The sequence below is a fragment of the Bremia lactucae genome, linkage group LG8 (genome assembly GCF_004359215.1).
Source record: "Bremia lactucae strain SF5 linkage group LG8, whole genome shotgun sequence".
NCBI lineage: Eukaryota > Oomycota > Peronosporomycetes > Peronosporales > Peronosporaceae > Bremia > Bremia lactucae.
This window is the reverse complement of record NC_090617.1, coordinates 2,615,166-2,632,237: the sequence shown is the minus strand read 5'-3', so window position 1 is coordinate 2,632,237 and position 17,072 is coordinate 2,615,166. Positions and strand designations below refer to the sequence as shown.

Here is a 17,072-nt window from a genome sequence, read left to right as displayed (position 1 = left end):
ACGGTGTTAAAAAACGAGGGACACTTCGCAACAACATTCGTCTAGCAACCAGAGGATGTTTGGCTCGATCTTATTTGCAAAGCTGCGGCAGTAATAGCATCATTTTAATACCCGCCCAGGACACAAATTGACCTCGAATTCGCTGGAAGCACCGCGACCTCGATCGTCTGTCTTCAAGCCGTCATTTTCTGAGAAACTGACAGCAGTTTTAAAATCAACATTTCAATGTCATCATAAGCTCTCGCAGGCCATATTGTACTTTGTTTATGATGGGTGCGACTATAAGAGTATTCTAGGAATTCACCGTTATCCGACCCGACTTTCACCACAGCTTATTCTAGGTCGGACCATTAACCAATATCCACCATGGGTGTCACTTCAACTGCGAGTCGAAAATTGAGTAACAACTTATCTCGCCACAATCGCAGGCGAGCCATGTCAATTGAGCTCCCCGAGGCCACTGCATGGCTTGAAAACCTGCATCTTCGAATGGAGACGGCTGTTAAAAATAGGCGAGTGCATTACGAAGTGCATGCGACGTATGCACAGCCTTGCTTCCAGAGCGGAGATGTCGCATGGGTTGTCAGCTACCCTTTCGATGCATATCGTCGTTTTCGCAAGCAGCTGCTTCGTAAACTACAACCGGGTCACACGTGTCTCGCCGAGTGCAAATGGCTTCACTCAGTGGTCAAGAAACATTTTCCTAAACACCAGTTTCTCGCCGCCAACGCCTCACGGATTGTAGAAGCCCGTCGGGAATCTTTAAGTCGCATACTTAAGATTTTACAGAATGCATTGATTAATAGAGGAAATCAAAGCTGCAACGTGCTGGTGAATGATGTTTGCTACGACTTTGCTGCATTCATTTTTGGAAATCATTCGAGGTTGCCAGATGTATCTCTTGCATCAACATCGTCACCACAACGCAACTCTTTCGATAGCATATGCAACTCAATAACGTCTTGCGGTTTGGAGAGCAAGACTAAAGGAAATTGTGGCGGAAGCATGCCAACAGTCGATGCTTTGTGTGAATGTAATAGCGACCATGGGCTCTGCAGGTGTCGAGCTTAAACAGGAACTGACACCCTAATGTGTCCTCACGTCAAGTATTTAACGTTAAGAATATCGTTGTCTCGTGAAAAAGTAATCTTAATTTTTAGTAATTTTGCAAATCGATGTTGACATTGTAATCTCCCATTGTCCGACTTTATCAAAATTATTAATAACTACCTCAAGATCGTCATTTGACAAAAATAACGCGATACGGTGAAACGCGCATGCCACATTGGACAAGGCACCCACTGCTTTTTAACTTCATGGCAAATCATAAAAAAGCTCTAAACGTACTCTTCTTGGAGAAGATCAGCAGTCAATCATTTACCAAAGTTATAAAGAGATCTTGCTCTTGCACGACAAGCCAGATTTTTGAACAACACTTGCTTAAGCAACTCGTCGTAAAAACCGATGTGAACTTGCACACGGACGCATCGTAAAAATTTCCATCACTTATAATTATGTGATAAACTGACAAATGCGCAGCACCGAGTGACACGACAGTGCCACACGTGCTTGTTAAACGTTTTGCATTTGCCTTACGGCAAACGGAATGGACAGCATAGTTGGCGCAGTTGCACGTTACTGAAGTCGATTGCTCGATAGCAATACGCCACTACATCACGAAGATAGTCGACAAAGCGGACAGTATGCCAGTTGCGGACATCTCGTCCGTGCTCTTAAAGTTCAGTAGCCAATCCGCACACCGCATATGTGAAAAAAGTTCATTATACTAGTGCACACCGCATATGTGGACGTATGGCACCAAAATTTGAGCAATTCGAGCACAGAGGAGAGCATAGACGGATGAAACAATTTGCGCGAGTCGGCATCGGTATTATCTATCCTTCGGCTTAGCTCGCGTAGGTGCGCCCAGTTAATTATTTACGTTATTATGTTCAAATAAATGTTCATACTATCAAACGTCCATTTCTAAGATTCAAAAACTCATCCAATGGCGCTTCGTGCGAATCAGGAAATACATAGATTTTTACGGCTAGAAAACGCATCGTGCAATGGAACACATCGGTTGGAGAACCGTTTTTGTGGTACATTTACTTTATGGGTAAAATACCCTTTTATCTAATCTTAAAATAGTTAATTACTTAATCCCATTTGTTACACTGTATTTTAAATTAGCTAGAGTAAGTTTTTTTGATTTAAATAATTGTATTAAGTGCAGTTTCCCTTTTGATCTAAGCGTTAAATGCCTCCTAAGGCTTGCACAGTGATCTGTAAGAGATAGAAGCCTTTCTAAGGTATGTCCTCTTGGGCACTAGTTGCCACTTGGTTCTACAAACCCCTGAATCCCTTGAACTAGAATTCCTTAAGTTTTAATACCTTGTGCGACTCCCTGAGTTGTTAAACCCAATAGTTTTAATAGAAATAAGTGACTCTCTGAGTCTGAAAGTCTTCCTCTGACTTTAGGAGCGAGGTAGCTCCGCTACACCTGGTAGCACTCGTAGTCAATCTACGCCTTAGTCCTTACAAGACTAATTTTCACGAAAATGGAAGAGGTTCCAGGATTATCAGAAGCGCAACGCGCCGCTTTTGACAAGAAGGGGATTATCAGAAGCGCAACGCGCCGCTTATGACAAGCTCAAAACCTTATTCGGGCTTATGCACGTGGAATTTATCATCTCCCAGGGACCAGAGGTCCTGCATGCAAGGCTTGAAGCCTTTGCGCGATATGAAGCCTCTCTATTCAATCAGGTACAGGACCATTTAGCGACATCTATGCCAACCCGATATATCTCTCTACCTGATTCGCAGCCGAAGGCTCGTCCTCTAGCTGTCAATGTGATGACATTTGAGGGAAAAGAAGGAGAAAATCTTCCTTCTAGGATTAGGCAGATGGAGATGTGCATTGATTCCGCCTTGTTCTTAGCAGAACGGCAAAAGGTGGCTATGGCCATTTCCAAACTCGGAGGTAGAGCGATGGAGTGGGCACTATCGCGCAGAACGCCCATAAACGACGCTTTTTCCTCATAGGATTCGCTTAAACAGCAAATTAATAGCATGTTTGCACCGCCTGATCAGAATTTCGCATGCGAGCACGCCCAGAGACTCGACAGGGTAAAAGAACATCAGGGGACTTTGTCCAGGAGTTGAGAACTCTCATTGCATCTATGCATCAAGACCCGGTGCAAGAAGCAATTGTCGTAACAATCTTTTTCGGGGGGGGGGGTCTTAATGAGGGCGTTACCCGGACAGAATTGTCCGATCTCATCCGGCTTCGTTTGAAGAGGCAGTTGCCAAAGCGCTACGCACCGGCTTTGACTTTAAGTCTGCTCGCGTTAGCACGCCTGTCTATTGATTAAGCTCTTCGAGCACATGGGTTCCGTCTAATAGAGCGGAACCTATGGATTTAAGCCTCGTTGAGGAAGGAAAAGAGGCTCTTCAAGCTGTGGAATAGCATAGGAACATCCTAGATGTTATATGTGCGGAAGCACGAAACATTTACGCCCTGCCTGCCCTCTTCGAAATTCGCGTAAAGCTCGAAAGAGCTTCAGCTCCGACCAATACCAGAGATCTGGTACGGTGCGGAAAAACGTCGATACCCAGTTGGTGCGGGGCGCCCTACTGGGGAAGACCTAGGCTCTGTTGAACCTCCAGGAGGAGAGAGTAAACAAAATTTAGCCCCAATTAGCTTGGTGCTCAATGGCACGGGGCGAGAGTACAAGCCTGGCTTGCTAGTCGCTCAAGCGACTGTAAAGGGCTTAGATAAGCCGTGGTCAATTTTAATTGACTCAGAAGCGTCTTGCAATAATGCTCGACGCCTTTCCCATGAAGGAAGTCAACAATACGTTGAGGCGCTTAGAGCGCATGAAGGTGATACAATCACTGTTCGCTTAGCGACTGGGACTCGTGTCACTGTTCCAAAAGTTCCATTGAGCTTAGGTATAAAGTTCATGGACTTTGACAGTATGGAAGGCTGTCTCGTCCTCGATTTGGATTCGAGATATGATCTCATTCTTGGTATGGCCTGTTACGAACACCATGAGCCATCGATCGATTGGAGGTCTAAGACCTCAGGCGCCACGCGCAATGTTCCTAGCAAAGTTTTGGGGAGTCATAAACCCACCTTTGCTAGGCAACAAAAGCCCTATTGGCGCGGATCGTTGAATGAGTCTGTCAGTGTTTAAGACATTGGCATGTCTTAGTTAAGAAAATCTATTGTCAAAACATTAATTCTGAGCCCGACTCAGCAGAAATAAGTTGAACGGCACGTACTCCGTCGAGTGACACTCGTTGTAATAGCGATTCACTGAATGCTGAAAGTATTGTTGGCCTAAGGCCGAGTCATCAAGGGTGCAAAGTCCTTGAGATACGTAAAGTGGTGCGTCTAAGTCCACCGAGTGTGTCGGCCGAGGTGGTATCCTACTGAGTGTCAATAGTGACACTATTGGCGGTTTGCCAGGACCTCAAGGGTGCAAAGTCCTTGAGATACGTGGAGTGGTGCGTCATAGTCCACCGAGTGTGTCGGCCGTGGTGGTATCATACTGAGTGTCAATAGTGACACTATTGGCGATTTGCCACGAGAGAGCAAATCTCCTGATTCGACACCGACATTCTGTGTCAAAAAGCCAAATGGTTAATGGCGCATTGTACATGCTTATAAAAGGCTTAATGCTGTCACTATGCCAGCGCAAACCCCCATTCCTAGAAAGGATGTTTTTCTGAACAATATGGTGGGATGTACAATGTACAGTGCACTTGACTTAGTCGATGGTTACTACCAGCTGCTCATAGGAGCTAGCGATATCCCGCTTACAGCGATTAGTACCCCAAGCGGTATGCTACGGGAGTAGTGGGTTATGCCACAAGGGCTTTCCAACGCCGCAGCAATAATTAATCGTACAGCGACGCAACTGTTCCGCCCTCATCGAGGTTATGCACAGACTAATTTTGATGGAATATTTTTCCATAGTCGTTTGAAGCAGGGTCGGTCGGATATGGTAAATCATTTAGACCATTTGCGAGCAGTGCTCGAGTGTACGCGTAGAAATAAATTGTATGCCAATACATCTAAATGCATTTTTGGCGCAGACGAGATTCTTTTTTAGGATGCTCCATTGGAAAGCGAGGCCTTAGAGCGGATCCCGCTAAGGTAAAAGCCACAGTAGATTGGCCAGTTCCTAAAAACCGAAAGAGTTTGCAGAAGTGGTTGGGTCTTGCCAATTATTAACACAAATATAGCGAAAATTACGCTGATATGGCTAGGCCATTATCTAATCTCCTAAAGAAATACAGAATGGTGCTGGACTAGCACCGAAATAATGCTTTTCGAGCAGTTAAGGAAAGTCTTATCTATGCCCCGATTTTGGCACTGCCATACCCAAATTGGCCTTTCAGTGTCGTCTGTGACGCATCAGATTTTGCCATTGGCAGTGCTTTGTTACAAACAGATGTTGATGGGTATGAACGTGTTATTGCGTTCGAGTCTAGGCAGCTTAAAGCTGCGGAAAAGAACTTCCCAGTTCATGACCAAGAGTTACTTGCTATGAAGTATGCTCTCGTCAAATTCGGAGTTCATTTGCTCGGCTCTAAGCCGTTGTGATTTAGCGTCATTACGCACGGCGACTAAGTCGCCCGATCTCTCACAGAGAATGGCCGATGGCTATCCTTTTTTGCGGAATACAACTTCGTGGTGAAGTAAAAACCCGGCAAGCAAAACGCTTTGGCCGATGCGTTATCACGCAGGCCGGATTATAAGTTTTCTCACTTAACGACTATCTCGTCACCTATCCCTGAATCAATCCGTTTGGCTTACGCCAAGGATGAACAGTGTGTATCTCTGCTACGAGCTTTAAAGATCTCGGAGTCAGGTATTGCGGTTTGCGTGCAAGGTTACATCAATTTTCTATCGATAACAAACTGTTGCTTTATTGCACAGACATCGTGGAACCTCCGCGTGTCGTTGTTCCTCATGATGAAGATTTGAAGTACCGAATCCTTTATGAGAACCACGATACTGTCCTTAGTGGTCATCTCGGAAGAGAAACGACCTAAGGCTCTGTAAGCAGAGTTATTGGCGGCCCAAACTTCTTAAATGGGTCAGCACATATGTTCGCACATGCGAAACGTGCCAACGGGTTATACCCCCATAGGTTACTGCGAGTCCATTAGTATAAATTTTGGTTTTGGGCTACAGAAAGATTCAGCCGATAACTCCGGTATAGTGTTCTTTGTTGGCCGTTTGAGCAAAAATGGCTCACTTAGCGACCGTGCTGGATTCCATTGATAGAGAGAGTACAGCAAGGCGATTTATTGATTGCGTGTTTCGACAACACGGTTTGCCAGTGGCAATTGTCATTGATCGGGATCCCCGTTTCACGAATAAATTCTGGAAATCAATTTTCCGAGTGCTTGGCACCAGATTGGACATGTCCACCGCGGACCATCCGCAGATCAATGGTCAAACTGAACATGTCAATCGCGTCATTGAAGACGTTTTACGCAATGTGTGTCCTCAGACGCCAAACCGCTGGAGCTCAATGCTCCCAGTAGTGGAGTTTGCGTTAAATAACGCTGTTCATGCCTCTACAGGCTATACTCCGTTCTATGTAAACGGTCTTACCCACCCGCGCGTTCCATTACCGATATCACTTCGTGGTTCAGGGCTTGGTGTAGGAGAATTGGCCGAAAGGCTTGCTGATATAAGCCCTATTACCGTTCAAAAACGAGTAAGCGAGTTTCTCGCGACGCGATTTAGTGTCTATAAACATGCAAGGGATACGATGGCTGATAGCCAAGACAAACAAAAAGAACAAGCAGATGCCAAAGGCAGAAGCTGTACTAATTCTTATATGGTCGGAGACCGAGTTTTATCAAACGCTAAAAACCTACCTGCTAACTTGGTTTTTGCGGCCTTCAAGTCCGAATTGCGCCCACGCTTTATTGGACCATTCACGGTCGTGGCCAAGAAGGGCCTACATTATACGCTAAGCCTTCCTAGCAAGCTGCGTACACACCCAGTGTTCTACGTCGGCTTGCTGAAGCCATATCGGGACCCTTCCCACTTGGACTTAAAGGCGCGTGCGCCAAGACAGGCAGTCGTGCCACAGATTGCTGCATCCTCACTAGGATGTCGAGCTGTCCCTCTATACGAGGTTGCTGACACTCTAGCAGCGAAAGACGGTCCCGAACCGCCTCAAAAGAGCTCTCAACCCGAGCAAGGACCTCACGAAGAAGTTGCACCTCGTGCCGTAGAGCATCAAATGCTTCCGCCAAAATTTCGTTCCCTCCCGCGCTGCTTGATGTGCGGAGCAACTTTCCCTTTCACGTGGAGAAAGTTTTAAAGCGACGTCGTCGTAAGGGGCAATAGCAGTATCTGGTGAAGTGGCTAGAGTTCCCCTCTTTGAAAACTCTTGGGAATTTGAGGTACCTCTTCGGCAAGATTGCCCATACGCCGTTGACGTTTTTGAGTGCCATGGTCAGGGTCAACTCGCGTCAAACGACGCTTCCCACCACTAAACGTGGAATTAGGTGGATCTAAAGTCTCGGTGCGGCTTCGATTCTTGGTTGTACGGTCAATCGAAGCACTGAAATATCGGCTAGGCCTTTCTTCGTTTTGTGGCATAAATGCCGAACGTAACTGGCCTTTGGCCTTAAGCTTAGCGAAGTCGAAGCGAAGCTTTTGTTCTAAACGAAAATCCCTTCTATCCGCAGACTTTCTGATATTCCAGATATTACGAAGTTTGCGGGCCCGGTGAACCAATTTCTCAAATGAGACTTTGTTTTCAGTCCTTTTTTCGTTTGGAAACAAAACGATCAGAATTTCCCTCATGGAGGTCACCGAAGCTCCACGGGCTTGATCACGTAAACGCGTCAGATACTGGCTTCGCGTCATTTGGCGCAAGGTATTGCTCATGAAGAGCATCGAGGGCCCTCGACAACGCAAATTTAAATTCAAATACCAGCGATCTCCTCCGGCGTCCTCGCCGGGTCACCAGAGATCCAGATGGCCAAGCTATGACCCGCTATCTCTTTGAGCAGCTCGTCCGCACTAAGCGGAGTGAATCTTTATTCACTATGAGCTTTAGCTTTCACTATCTCGGCAGCTCGACGACGAGCTCTTTCCTCTATGAGGATTATCCGCTCTTGCTCTTCAACGAGCGGATTCGTAATGATGTTGGACTCAGGGTCCCGTGTCCTGCTCAATGCAGTTAAGACACCAGCGGCACCACGTTCTGGGAACGGATTTGGGGCCCGCCGACGTTCATCCGGAGGAGAAGGCGTGAAAGAACGACGCTCTACCTCCTCATCATCTTACAGAGAGTGACTTTCAAAGTCCATCATTCCCTCATTGTCGAGGAAGGTGCTAAGGAGTCTGTGACTCACGCTTGAATGTCATGAGGCAAAGGAAAGAACAATACAACCGAGCGGTTAGCGATTTAGGTTCCTACCTCAAATGGGAAACGAAGCAAATGTTGTCACTCGGTGTCAACAGTCTGATTAGGGAGGGCGCAATGGGGCCTCAACGGTTGGAGAACCGTTGTTGTGGTACATTTACTTTATGGGTAAAAACCTTTTTATCCTATTCTAAAATAGTTAATTACTTAAATCCCATTTATAATGGGTAACAAATATGGTCGCTGGCAGATACAAATCTGGCGGGAATTTTTTTTTAAATTACCCAAGGTAAGGTTTTAAATTAAATAAATAAATACTTTGTTAGTAAATTACCAGAATTGGGAAAAATTACAAGTGTATGTATTGTTTTGGTGCGAACAGTTTTGTATATAATCTGTTGGATTGTAATCGAAAATCGCTGCTGCAAGGTTGAATGGAGACACTTCCGAGCCAAATCAATTTAAAGCACATCAACAAGAAGCAGCGCGTTTCTATACGTCCACTACCCCTAGATCAGCAGGCGATTGATTCATTTATTCGTGATGGCTTTGTTTTGCTGCGAGAGGCTTTCGCACCGTCCACAGCTCAACAGTGTCGCGATTTAATTTGGTTGCGACTAGCGGTCGATGGCATTACGCAAGACTCCTCCACTTGGGTGGAAAAGCACGGCATCGCAGGTGCAATGACTTTTGAATGCAACTTGATTTATCAATTATTTATTTGTTCCTTTAGAATTGTACACCCCAGCAGATAACCCGTTATGGGGTGACGTAATGACTCCACGACTGAAGCGTGCCATCGATCAGATTTGCGGCCAGGGTCGATGGGCAGACTTTGGACTAGGGTGGTGGATGATCACATTCCCGGACCAATGTCAGCCACCATGGGACGCTGCGGGCAAGTGGCACGTCGATGGCGCATCGTACCAGCACCATGTCGACAGCAACGAGTCCGGATTACTGGCAATCTTCCTGTTCTCGGATATTGGACCGGGTGAAGGAGGCACGGCATTGTCGGTTGGTTCTCACAAGCAAATTGCAAGGATACTGGAAAAAAATGAACCGCGCGGGATGAAAGGTGGCGCTGTGAGTTATGAAGCCAGAAAATATTCACGCCAAGAAGTAGTGGAGGTGAATGGCTTGGCTGGGGACGTGATGTTGGTGCATCCATTCTTATTGCATGCGCGCAGCAAAAATTTAGGGCAGAAGGGAGTGCATTCCGTGCGTATAATGTGTAACCCAAACGTGCGGCTGCATCAGAGAATGAATTTACAGCGATCAAATGGGGACTACAGCCCTGTGGAGCAGGCAATCGTCGACGCCTTGAACGAAGCCATTATATAGAATATTGTAACCGTAGTGTAATTTTACTACAATAACCGGCTATACACAGTACAAAATTCATAATGCTCCGACGACATCCAACGCGCGTTGAAGAGCGAGCTGACGTCGCGGACGAGTACGAGGCCTACCTGCTGAGCAAGGAAACACACGCTTCCCCTGAAAATACTAATTTCCAACAGCCAGTATCCAAGGTTGGTGAAGGGGATAACGAAATGGCCGTAAGACTAGAACTTCGGCGGCAGCAAGTCCGCGCCCGCATAGGGCTGACCAACTCGAAGTGAAAAGTTGTGCTTTTGGTACTGGCTACCACATCAACTATACTGGAAATGGCTACGATGCTATTAATGACGACGGTACAAGCAATACCTGCGGTTTGAGGACATGCTGAGAAGAATTAATAGCACCCTTTATAATTTTCGTCGTAACCAGCTAAATACATTTTTGCAATAACGATGCACATATTTGTGCGGTAAGCATTGTTCTATCGTGTGTCAAACCAAATTATTCCTAGTGAGAGGGTTCTTTAAACCGCACCTAGAGCCACACCTTCAGGATGGTTTGGGAAGAAGGCTCACCGCAACTTTTACCGATGGCGCACCGCCGCACGCGCAATGCTAGCACCGGTAGCTTTCCAGAAACGCATGCAGATGCGCCAGAACTAAGATCGGATAAGCTACGCTTACGCTTAAAAGATCGTGAGAAGGCGGCCGCAGCACGCGCGCAGCGGCCGAATCATCTTGCATTTCGTCGCATCCCAGTGCTGTTTTTACTGCTTACTGCAAGCTTTGCACTCGGTTTCTACGCGCAATTGCTGGCGTTCTTCTGCCATGTGCGCCTTGGCTTCACGGCTGAGGTACTGCCCACATCCGAGGTGTCGCTTATGGAGAAGCGCACGGCTTCGCTTATTGAACACACCCAGCGCGTCGTTTTCGTGTGCAAACATACAAATTGGGACTTTTTGGGGTTTATCGCCAGTCCACACACTATTCTGTTTGCGCATGATGATGTGGCTGTGCCTCGTGCGCTTGAAGACAGCTTACGCGTGGTGCGTCATACGGGGGTGGACAGCTACATGAATTTGCACAACAAGACGGTGACGATCATGAGCCACATTAACGCTGCAAATCCACGTAGTCACTTGCTTAAGCAAGATGATGAAGCAGTGATCTATTGGCCTCATTACTACCAGTGCCTTAAAAAGTGTACGGACATTGACTCGTGCTATGCCGGCGACATGCATGTAAATCTTGGAGATGTTGCCAATATGAACTCGTATGTTTTTGCAACTGGAGGATCGTACTTTGTCGGGAGTGCACTTTTAAAATGCATGCTAAAGAACCCCATTTATGTCGAATTGACTGGGTTGGACTACGGCGAAGACAAGACAGTGGGCAAAATGATCCATTACAATCGATGCAAAGTGCAATATGTCAGTTGCAAGTGGTTTAATAACGAGGAGGTCTATTCACGCAATGCGCATATTAAGATGAAGAAGGGTGCGTCGGCTGAGATTAAAGAAGACACGATTTTATTAGGCAGGAACAAACGACTTCCAAAAACACGGCCCCGCGACGACATGGTTCGTCAACTTGAGTCGAAAAATGAGCAAGCAGAGCGACAAAAACTAAGTGAAGAATGACGCTATGAATTCATTACAAGACTCTTTTAGGGGAGACATAGCTTGTTCTAGTCAAAATACGTTATGTACAATAAATACACAAAGTCAGATATTCGTCGGTTTTGTGTCGATGAACGTAGAAATGAAACGACTCAATTGATCATGGGCTGCAGCTGTTATATCTTGCCTCATGAGGATAACAAAAGCTTAACCTTGTCACCAACATAATACTCAAAAGTACATTCTACAATAATATTTTGTGCAAGCTCTATGCAGACCACAAGTCTTTGCATCATTATTCCAGCCTTCAGGGGACATATTGAAAATATATTGTATTTTTTTATGGTCATGGCACCAATGGAGGCTTTTGCGCATTCTTTGTTCGATCGATCATTTGCAGTATGAATTCAATTTGCGAAAGATTATAACAGCAAAAAAGCCAAGCTCACTAGAATTGATGGTATAGAAATGGCTGTTTAAGGGTCATAACAACACTGGGGTCCATCTCATGTGTCACGGGATACCCTCAATGACTCTTACTAGTCCACTATTAGTAAAGCTACCGAGCGCTCGAAATGACTGATATGAATTTCTGTTCGGGGGAGCACTTTATTTCTCGAAGCCCATTTAAAGTCCATTTGAAAGACAAATGCACCATTACACGCGTCACGCATTGATGATGATTGAGTGGCAAATGTCTGCAACTTGCGAGTACAATGAGCGAATTACTAACCATATAACATATTTTTGTCAATTCCAACACCCTTCCGATCGTTGCTTAGCAGCGTCGTTAGAAAATACAAACCGGTTGATTATTATTATGATCGAATGCCACAAGATGAGCGAAAGCGAGTGTTTCGCAGCATTAGTAAAAAGATAGCAGACGACACAGCAGAAACTGCATGCAATAGCCAACCTTTTGCTGACCTCTAACGTTATCAGCCATCGCAAGCGAAGCATTTTGACCGACTTGCCTGTAGCTTTTTTTCCAAAGCCGACGAATGCTGGAAGTTTTGGACTCAATAGACCAATCCCATCGATTAAATCTAACCATTGCAGTGACGGCTTGTGCTCTCACAGCGACCGAGTTCCAATCTTTAGTCGTGATGTCCATGCCTCAAATGGTACTGCAAATGTAAACTTTTTCGCTGTGTACCGAAGTCGTGCAAAGCAACTTATAACACATTTGGTGCAATGGGTCGTGCAAATTCTGGTACCAAAAAGCGTTTATCAGTGCTGCATCGAATAGCCAGCAGCAAATTGTGACTGCTGGTAGCCGCAGATTGGCAATTTGCACGTACTAGAGGTGCCTCGAATTTGTCACGGCAAGAAGGTTGCGACAGATTCGACAGGGCGAGCGTATGAAAGCTGCACATGGTGCTTCAAAATAAAAATAAAGATGGCGCGGATGCACGTCGCAACACAAACTCGCCGAAGACACAATTACACTTGGAGCCGTAGCCCCGAATCGTTAGATGGTTGATGCAATGATTTCTGAACTCTTGTAATTATCGTCAATACTTTATTAAATAGAGCAAATGTCGTCGCAACAGCGTCTTGAAAAAGCCTAGGTATCGTCAATGAGTTTTATCGTTTATTATGCAAAGCACAGGTTTTGCAAGGAAATAAAGCTCGTTAACGCTCAAGTGTATGTGAGTTTGTGAGCTTTCATAATAACAGTTTCAAATTTTGGTAAATGATGCTAATACTGTTGTCGTTGGCTACCATCCCAGACAATAAAACTCGACTGAAAGCTAGGACATAATTTCAATCAAGTAAGATACGAGGGCAAATACTTTGAATCAAGGAGTGGCTAGTTAATTTGAAAATCGCCTGAACCAATCCGTCAAAATGCGACTCGCAAGCTCAATGCTGCGTCTACAGTTCATGCCAACAGTAATTTCGGCACCAACTTTTCGTTGTCCTGCATCTAAATGTATTTTATTATTTTTAACATTTCATTATCTACCTCATAATGCACCATTCACTACCAAGTGCTATCCTCGAACGATCAGACTCAGTAAAGCCACGGGGATAAGGACCCAATAAGATCAGCACTATCCAATTGAATAGCGTCATCTACACTCGTATTACTACCATCAGCACTTCCAAACATCTTATGACCAAAATATCTGTGCAGCTGTGAAGCCTCTTCTCGAGCTACAAAAACGACAGGAATATTAACCTTTTGCCCCAGTCTTTGCGCATCATCGGCGAGAAAGTAGTTGCGATTGAGATATCGACTCGAAGCTGCTTTGGAATTAATCACTATAGCACCTACCGCGCCAGATTGTTGCAATCTCAATGCTTTCTCAGCGAACGAACATGACCCACGAGCTACCATGACAATCCGCCCACGTACAAGCTCCGAGTCAATCAAGCCACAAGCTTCGTTAATCTCGGATGTCAAGAGTAGCAAAGGCGCTTCCACACGCAACAAATCCGTAAGTTGTAATCCAAACTTGGCAGGAGACGCCACCAGCGTCATGATGTGATCGTTCTTCATACGTATAGCAACTCCAATACGAATGATTGGAGGGTTTGCTTGAACTATTCTTGCCGCTTCAAGTTCCAAGTTTCGTATCCGTCCTTGGACTTTGCCGTTCTCACACTTAAAAAACGTTATCGGCGCTTTTTCCTTTGATACATGTCCAAAGAGATGCGTGTCAAGCATTAAAATGTGGCCTTCCGTGCTAAAAACGACGTCGGCTGCTCGAAGAGGAGTTTTCTTTCTAATTGAATGAATACTTAAGCGGCTCCCATTGATCACGTCCAGATTTTGTCGTTCATGTATTAAAACTGTCGTTGAGCCATTGTTGCGCGATCGTGCAATTGGTGCTGGTACAATGACACTTAAGTCGTCGCTAAAGAGCAAGTACAAATACTTGGCGGTCTCCGACAAAAAAAAGCTATCCATACGGTCCTCAACGTCAAGAGTATGGATGTTGCCGACTGCCGCAAAACCACACGGTACTTCAGACACGCGACGAAGATCGCGTAGCATTTTTCGTCCCATTTTCAAATACTTGTGGTCTCGTGTAGCCTGGTACAAATGGTACGTGCTTTCAATCAATTCCGGACGTAAAGGAGACGTACGGGCCCAACTAGTGACTGTACCACGTTTCCCAGACAACAAAGATCCCGAAGGTGCCAAGTCAACGAGCTCCGGCATTGCCCCGTAATCGTTCCAAAGCGGAAATAAGTGTTCATGCGATCGAATTGCACCCGAAACATCACCAGCGAGTACTTGAAGCCCTGGCCAAAAAGCTTGCAAGGCCGAGACGCGACGGGCTCGCACGTGGTTTTTACCACCATGCATATCCACTTCAAAATACACATCATCGTGGTTCACATGCGTCTCCACGGCGTGGTAACTCGCATTAAACATGACAAGCCACTGGGAATCTCCACTTATTAGATAATATTTCAATAAATACTCATAGAACGAGTCGAGACCAGCACCAATGCCCCCATGGGAGTAAATCCATCGACCCGATCCGACATCAATCGCACTTCCAAGCAAATTCAGTCCTGACCGCCGTTTCCAAAGAGCGACCACTGCTTGTTTCGCACGCTCTTCAAACCGCGAATCCCCCGTTAATCGAGACAAGTACGCCATTTCAACGAGCAATGAACCCGCTGCAGCAGGACAAGTCAAGTTTGCAGCTCGGTCTTGTGGTAACACGCCATGCTGCAAGTTGACACGATGGACGGGTATTCCCGTGGGTGTTTCAAACGCGGGGAGCATTCGTTGTCCCAAATCTGCTGCCAAAGCCAATAATTCACCGTGGTATTCGTCTTCGTCCATCATTCCGAAATACTCAGGTGAAGCCAACATGTGCGCGGAAACAAGACCCCCAATAACTCGGATGGTAGACTCAAATACTGAGACGGTCACGTTTCGATCAAAAAATACATTGGTGATTACGAGCTTCACAGCACGTGCAAACTCGTGATGATCACCGAGTACTGCTAACATGTCCAAGGAATCGATGAGTGTCAAGGAGAATCCACCAAGCACATCGTCGAGATCCCCACGCTCACGACGGTCCCATCGACGTCCAGAACAACTCAGCGGCTTGAGCTCATCCCATGGAAAAGCGTGTTCCATGTAATTTCGGTAGCCATGGTAGAACATCTCGCGTGCCTGTTGCTGGAGATGCCGTTGCTCGGACGCGTGCATGTAAGCTAAGCATTGGTTCTCAATAAGCACACTCAATACCAATAGAAAGAGAAGACGCATCGAATGCATTTTGTTGTTCAAAAACGTTTCTAAGGCATCCACGAGTGCATTTTCTGGCTTTTTTTATATATATCGTGCAAGAGCTACTTTAGTGCTGAGACAACCCGAAGTTTTGATTGGCCTAAAACCATGCGACAAAAGTAAGGTCAGATCGATAATCTCAGCCTTAATTATTGTATGACTTAAGCACCTTTTACCCGATAAGTAGGAGCTTGAATGAGGCCAATGTACGTACAATATCTCCGATAAATGGACCGACGATGTGTCTATTGTAACGGGGTGTATCGTTACATGAAATTAACACTTACAGATTGTTAATTATATATTGTCAAAAATGTAGAGAATATTACTTTGCATGGTAATATTCTAAAAGCTTATCCATTGGTGATATAGGCCATTATATCTGCTTTCTCCGCGGTCCAGTCAGCGCTGGACGCGCCCAAGAGAAAAACAGATTAGACTTTATTACATGTTTTGTATTAGTTTATAATTAAGCTAGTATTAGGTAGATACAACAAAGGACTTTAATTATATTAATACAGCTTTTAATAAGGCCTCTTTAAAGCAAGTAATTCAAAGAGAGTCGTAGTAGTGTACGTGAAGTGACGTGAGGCACCACTCGCACTGAGGCAGTGCGAAGAGGACTTGTACTGAAGCAGTTTCAAGTCAGTAGTGCCCCGTTACGTAGGCGGGCACGTCGTAATGCGGCCACGCTCTACTTAGGCACACACCCTAGCACAGCGAGGAAGCGGTTAAACCTGCTTTTCTTGCGTGCAGTGAGGTAGTTGTGGTGGGCGCGCAAGCGACCTCACCCAACACACTAAAAAATCTGGTAAAGTGTCGTCACGGGAGCGGTAATCCGTCTCCTCGTGCGCACTTACCAAGTAGGTAGTAATTTTCAGACTGATTTATATTTAATAGAATTAAATACAAATACCTATTTTTACCAATTAAAATGTTATCTCTATAGATATCATTTAATATGTATTGCGAGCGTATCTTTATAGATACCTCGCGTAACTGATGACGCTAGCCGTCATCATGGATGACGCTGGGCGTCATCCCTCCTAATGTGAATGCACCCATGTGCATCACATCCACAAGGGTTGGTCACAAATGTGCACCACACCCGAGTGTTGGGTCTAATTACTATTATTTAGTAATTGACCATCCCCTTAAGTACCAAATGTACTTAATGGGGACTGTGTAACATTAGGGCAACTCTAGCCCGTTACACCATCCCCCTCTTTAAGAACGAATTTACATTTTTAAATTCGACAGAGTAGAGAGAGGAACTGCGAGCAGCTTTACGCGCCGCTAGTTCACTCGATCACTCTCGCGCACGTGTTTCTATACACGGCGCCCAAGATGCCACCTAAAAGGGGCCACGTTGGTGGGTCGTCTGCGAAGACGCCCACACAACCTCGCACTAAGCGCACGCGCCGCGTTAATTCGCCGG

At 45.6% G+C, this 17,072-nt stretch overlaps 4 protein-coding genes across 4 annotated transcripts; 3 read left to right on the top strand and 1 right to left on the bottom strand.

The window, feature by feature from the left end:
- Window positions 1-366: 366 nt before the first annotated feature.
- Window positions 367-1,071, top strand: CCR75_008802 (uncharacterized protein; the record flags this gene model as incomplete). The annotated part of the gene is made up of 1 exon (XM_067966851.1): window positions 367-1,071. The coding sequence occupies one exon, from the start codon at window positions 367-369 to the stop codon at window positions 1,069-1,071; it is 705 nt and encodes a 234-aa protein (XP_067815908.1).
- A 7,720-nt stretch (window positions 1,072-8,791) lies between these two features.
- Window positions 8,792-10,292, top strand: CCR75_008801 (uncharacterized protein). Its single transcript, XM_067966850.1, has 2 exons — window positions 8,792-9,086; window positions 9,142-10,292. The coding sequence occupies exons 1-2, from the start codon at window positions 8,843-8,845 to the stop codon at window positions 9,750-9,752; spliced, it is 855 nt and encodes a 284-aa protein (XP_067815909.1). The 5' UTR covers window positions 8,792-8,842; the 3' UTR covers window positions 9,753-10,292.
- Window positions 10,293-10,305: 13 nt separating this feature from the next.
- On the top strand, window positions 10,306-11,391 carry CCR75_008800 (uncharacterized protein; the record flags this gene model as incomplete). The annotated part of the gene is made up of 1 exon (XM_067966849.1): window positions 10,306-11,391. The coding sequence occupies one exon, from the start codon at window positions 10,306-10,308 to the stop codon at window positions 11,389-11,391; it is 1,086 nt and encodes a 361-aa protein (XP_067815910.1).
- Window positions 11,392-13,387: 1,996 nt separating this feature from the next.
- Window positions 13,388-15,622, bottom strand: CCR75_008799 (uncharacterized protein; the record flags this gene model as incomplete). Its single annotated transcript, XM_067966848.1, has 1 exon — window positions 13,388-15,622. One exon carries the CDS (start codon window positions 15,620-15,622, stop codon window positions 13,388-13,390), a length of 2,235 nt encoding a protein of 744 aa, XP_067815770.1.
- Between the last annotated feature and the right edge of the window lie 1,450 nt (window positions 15,623-17,072).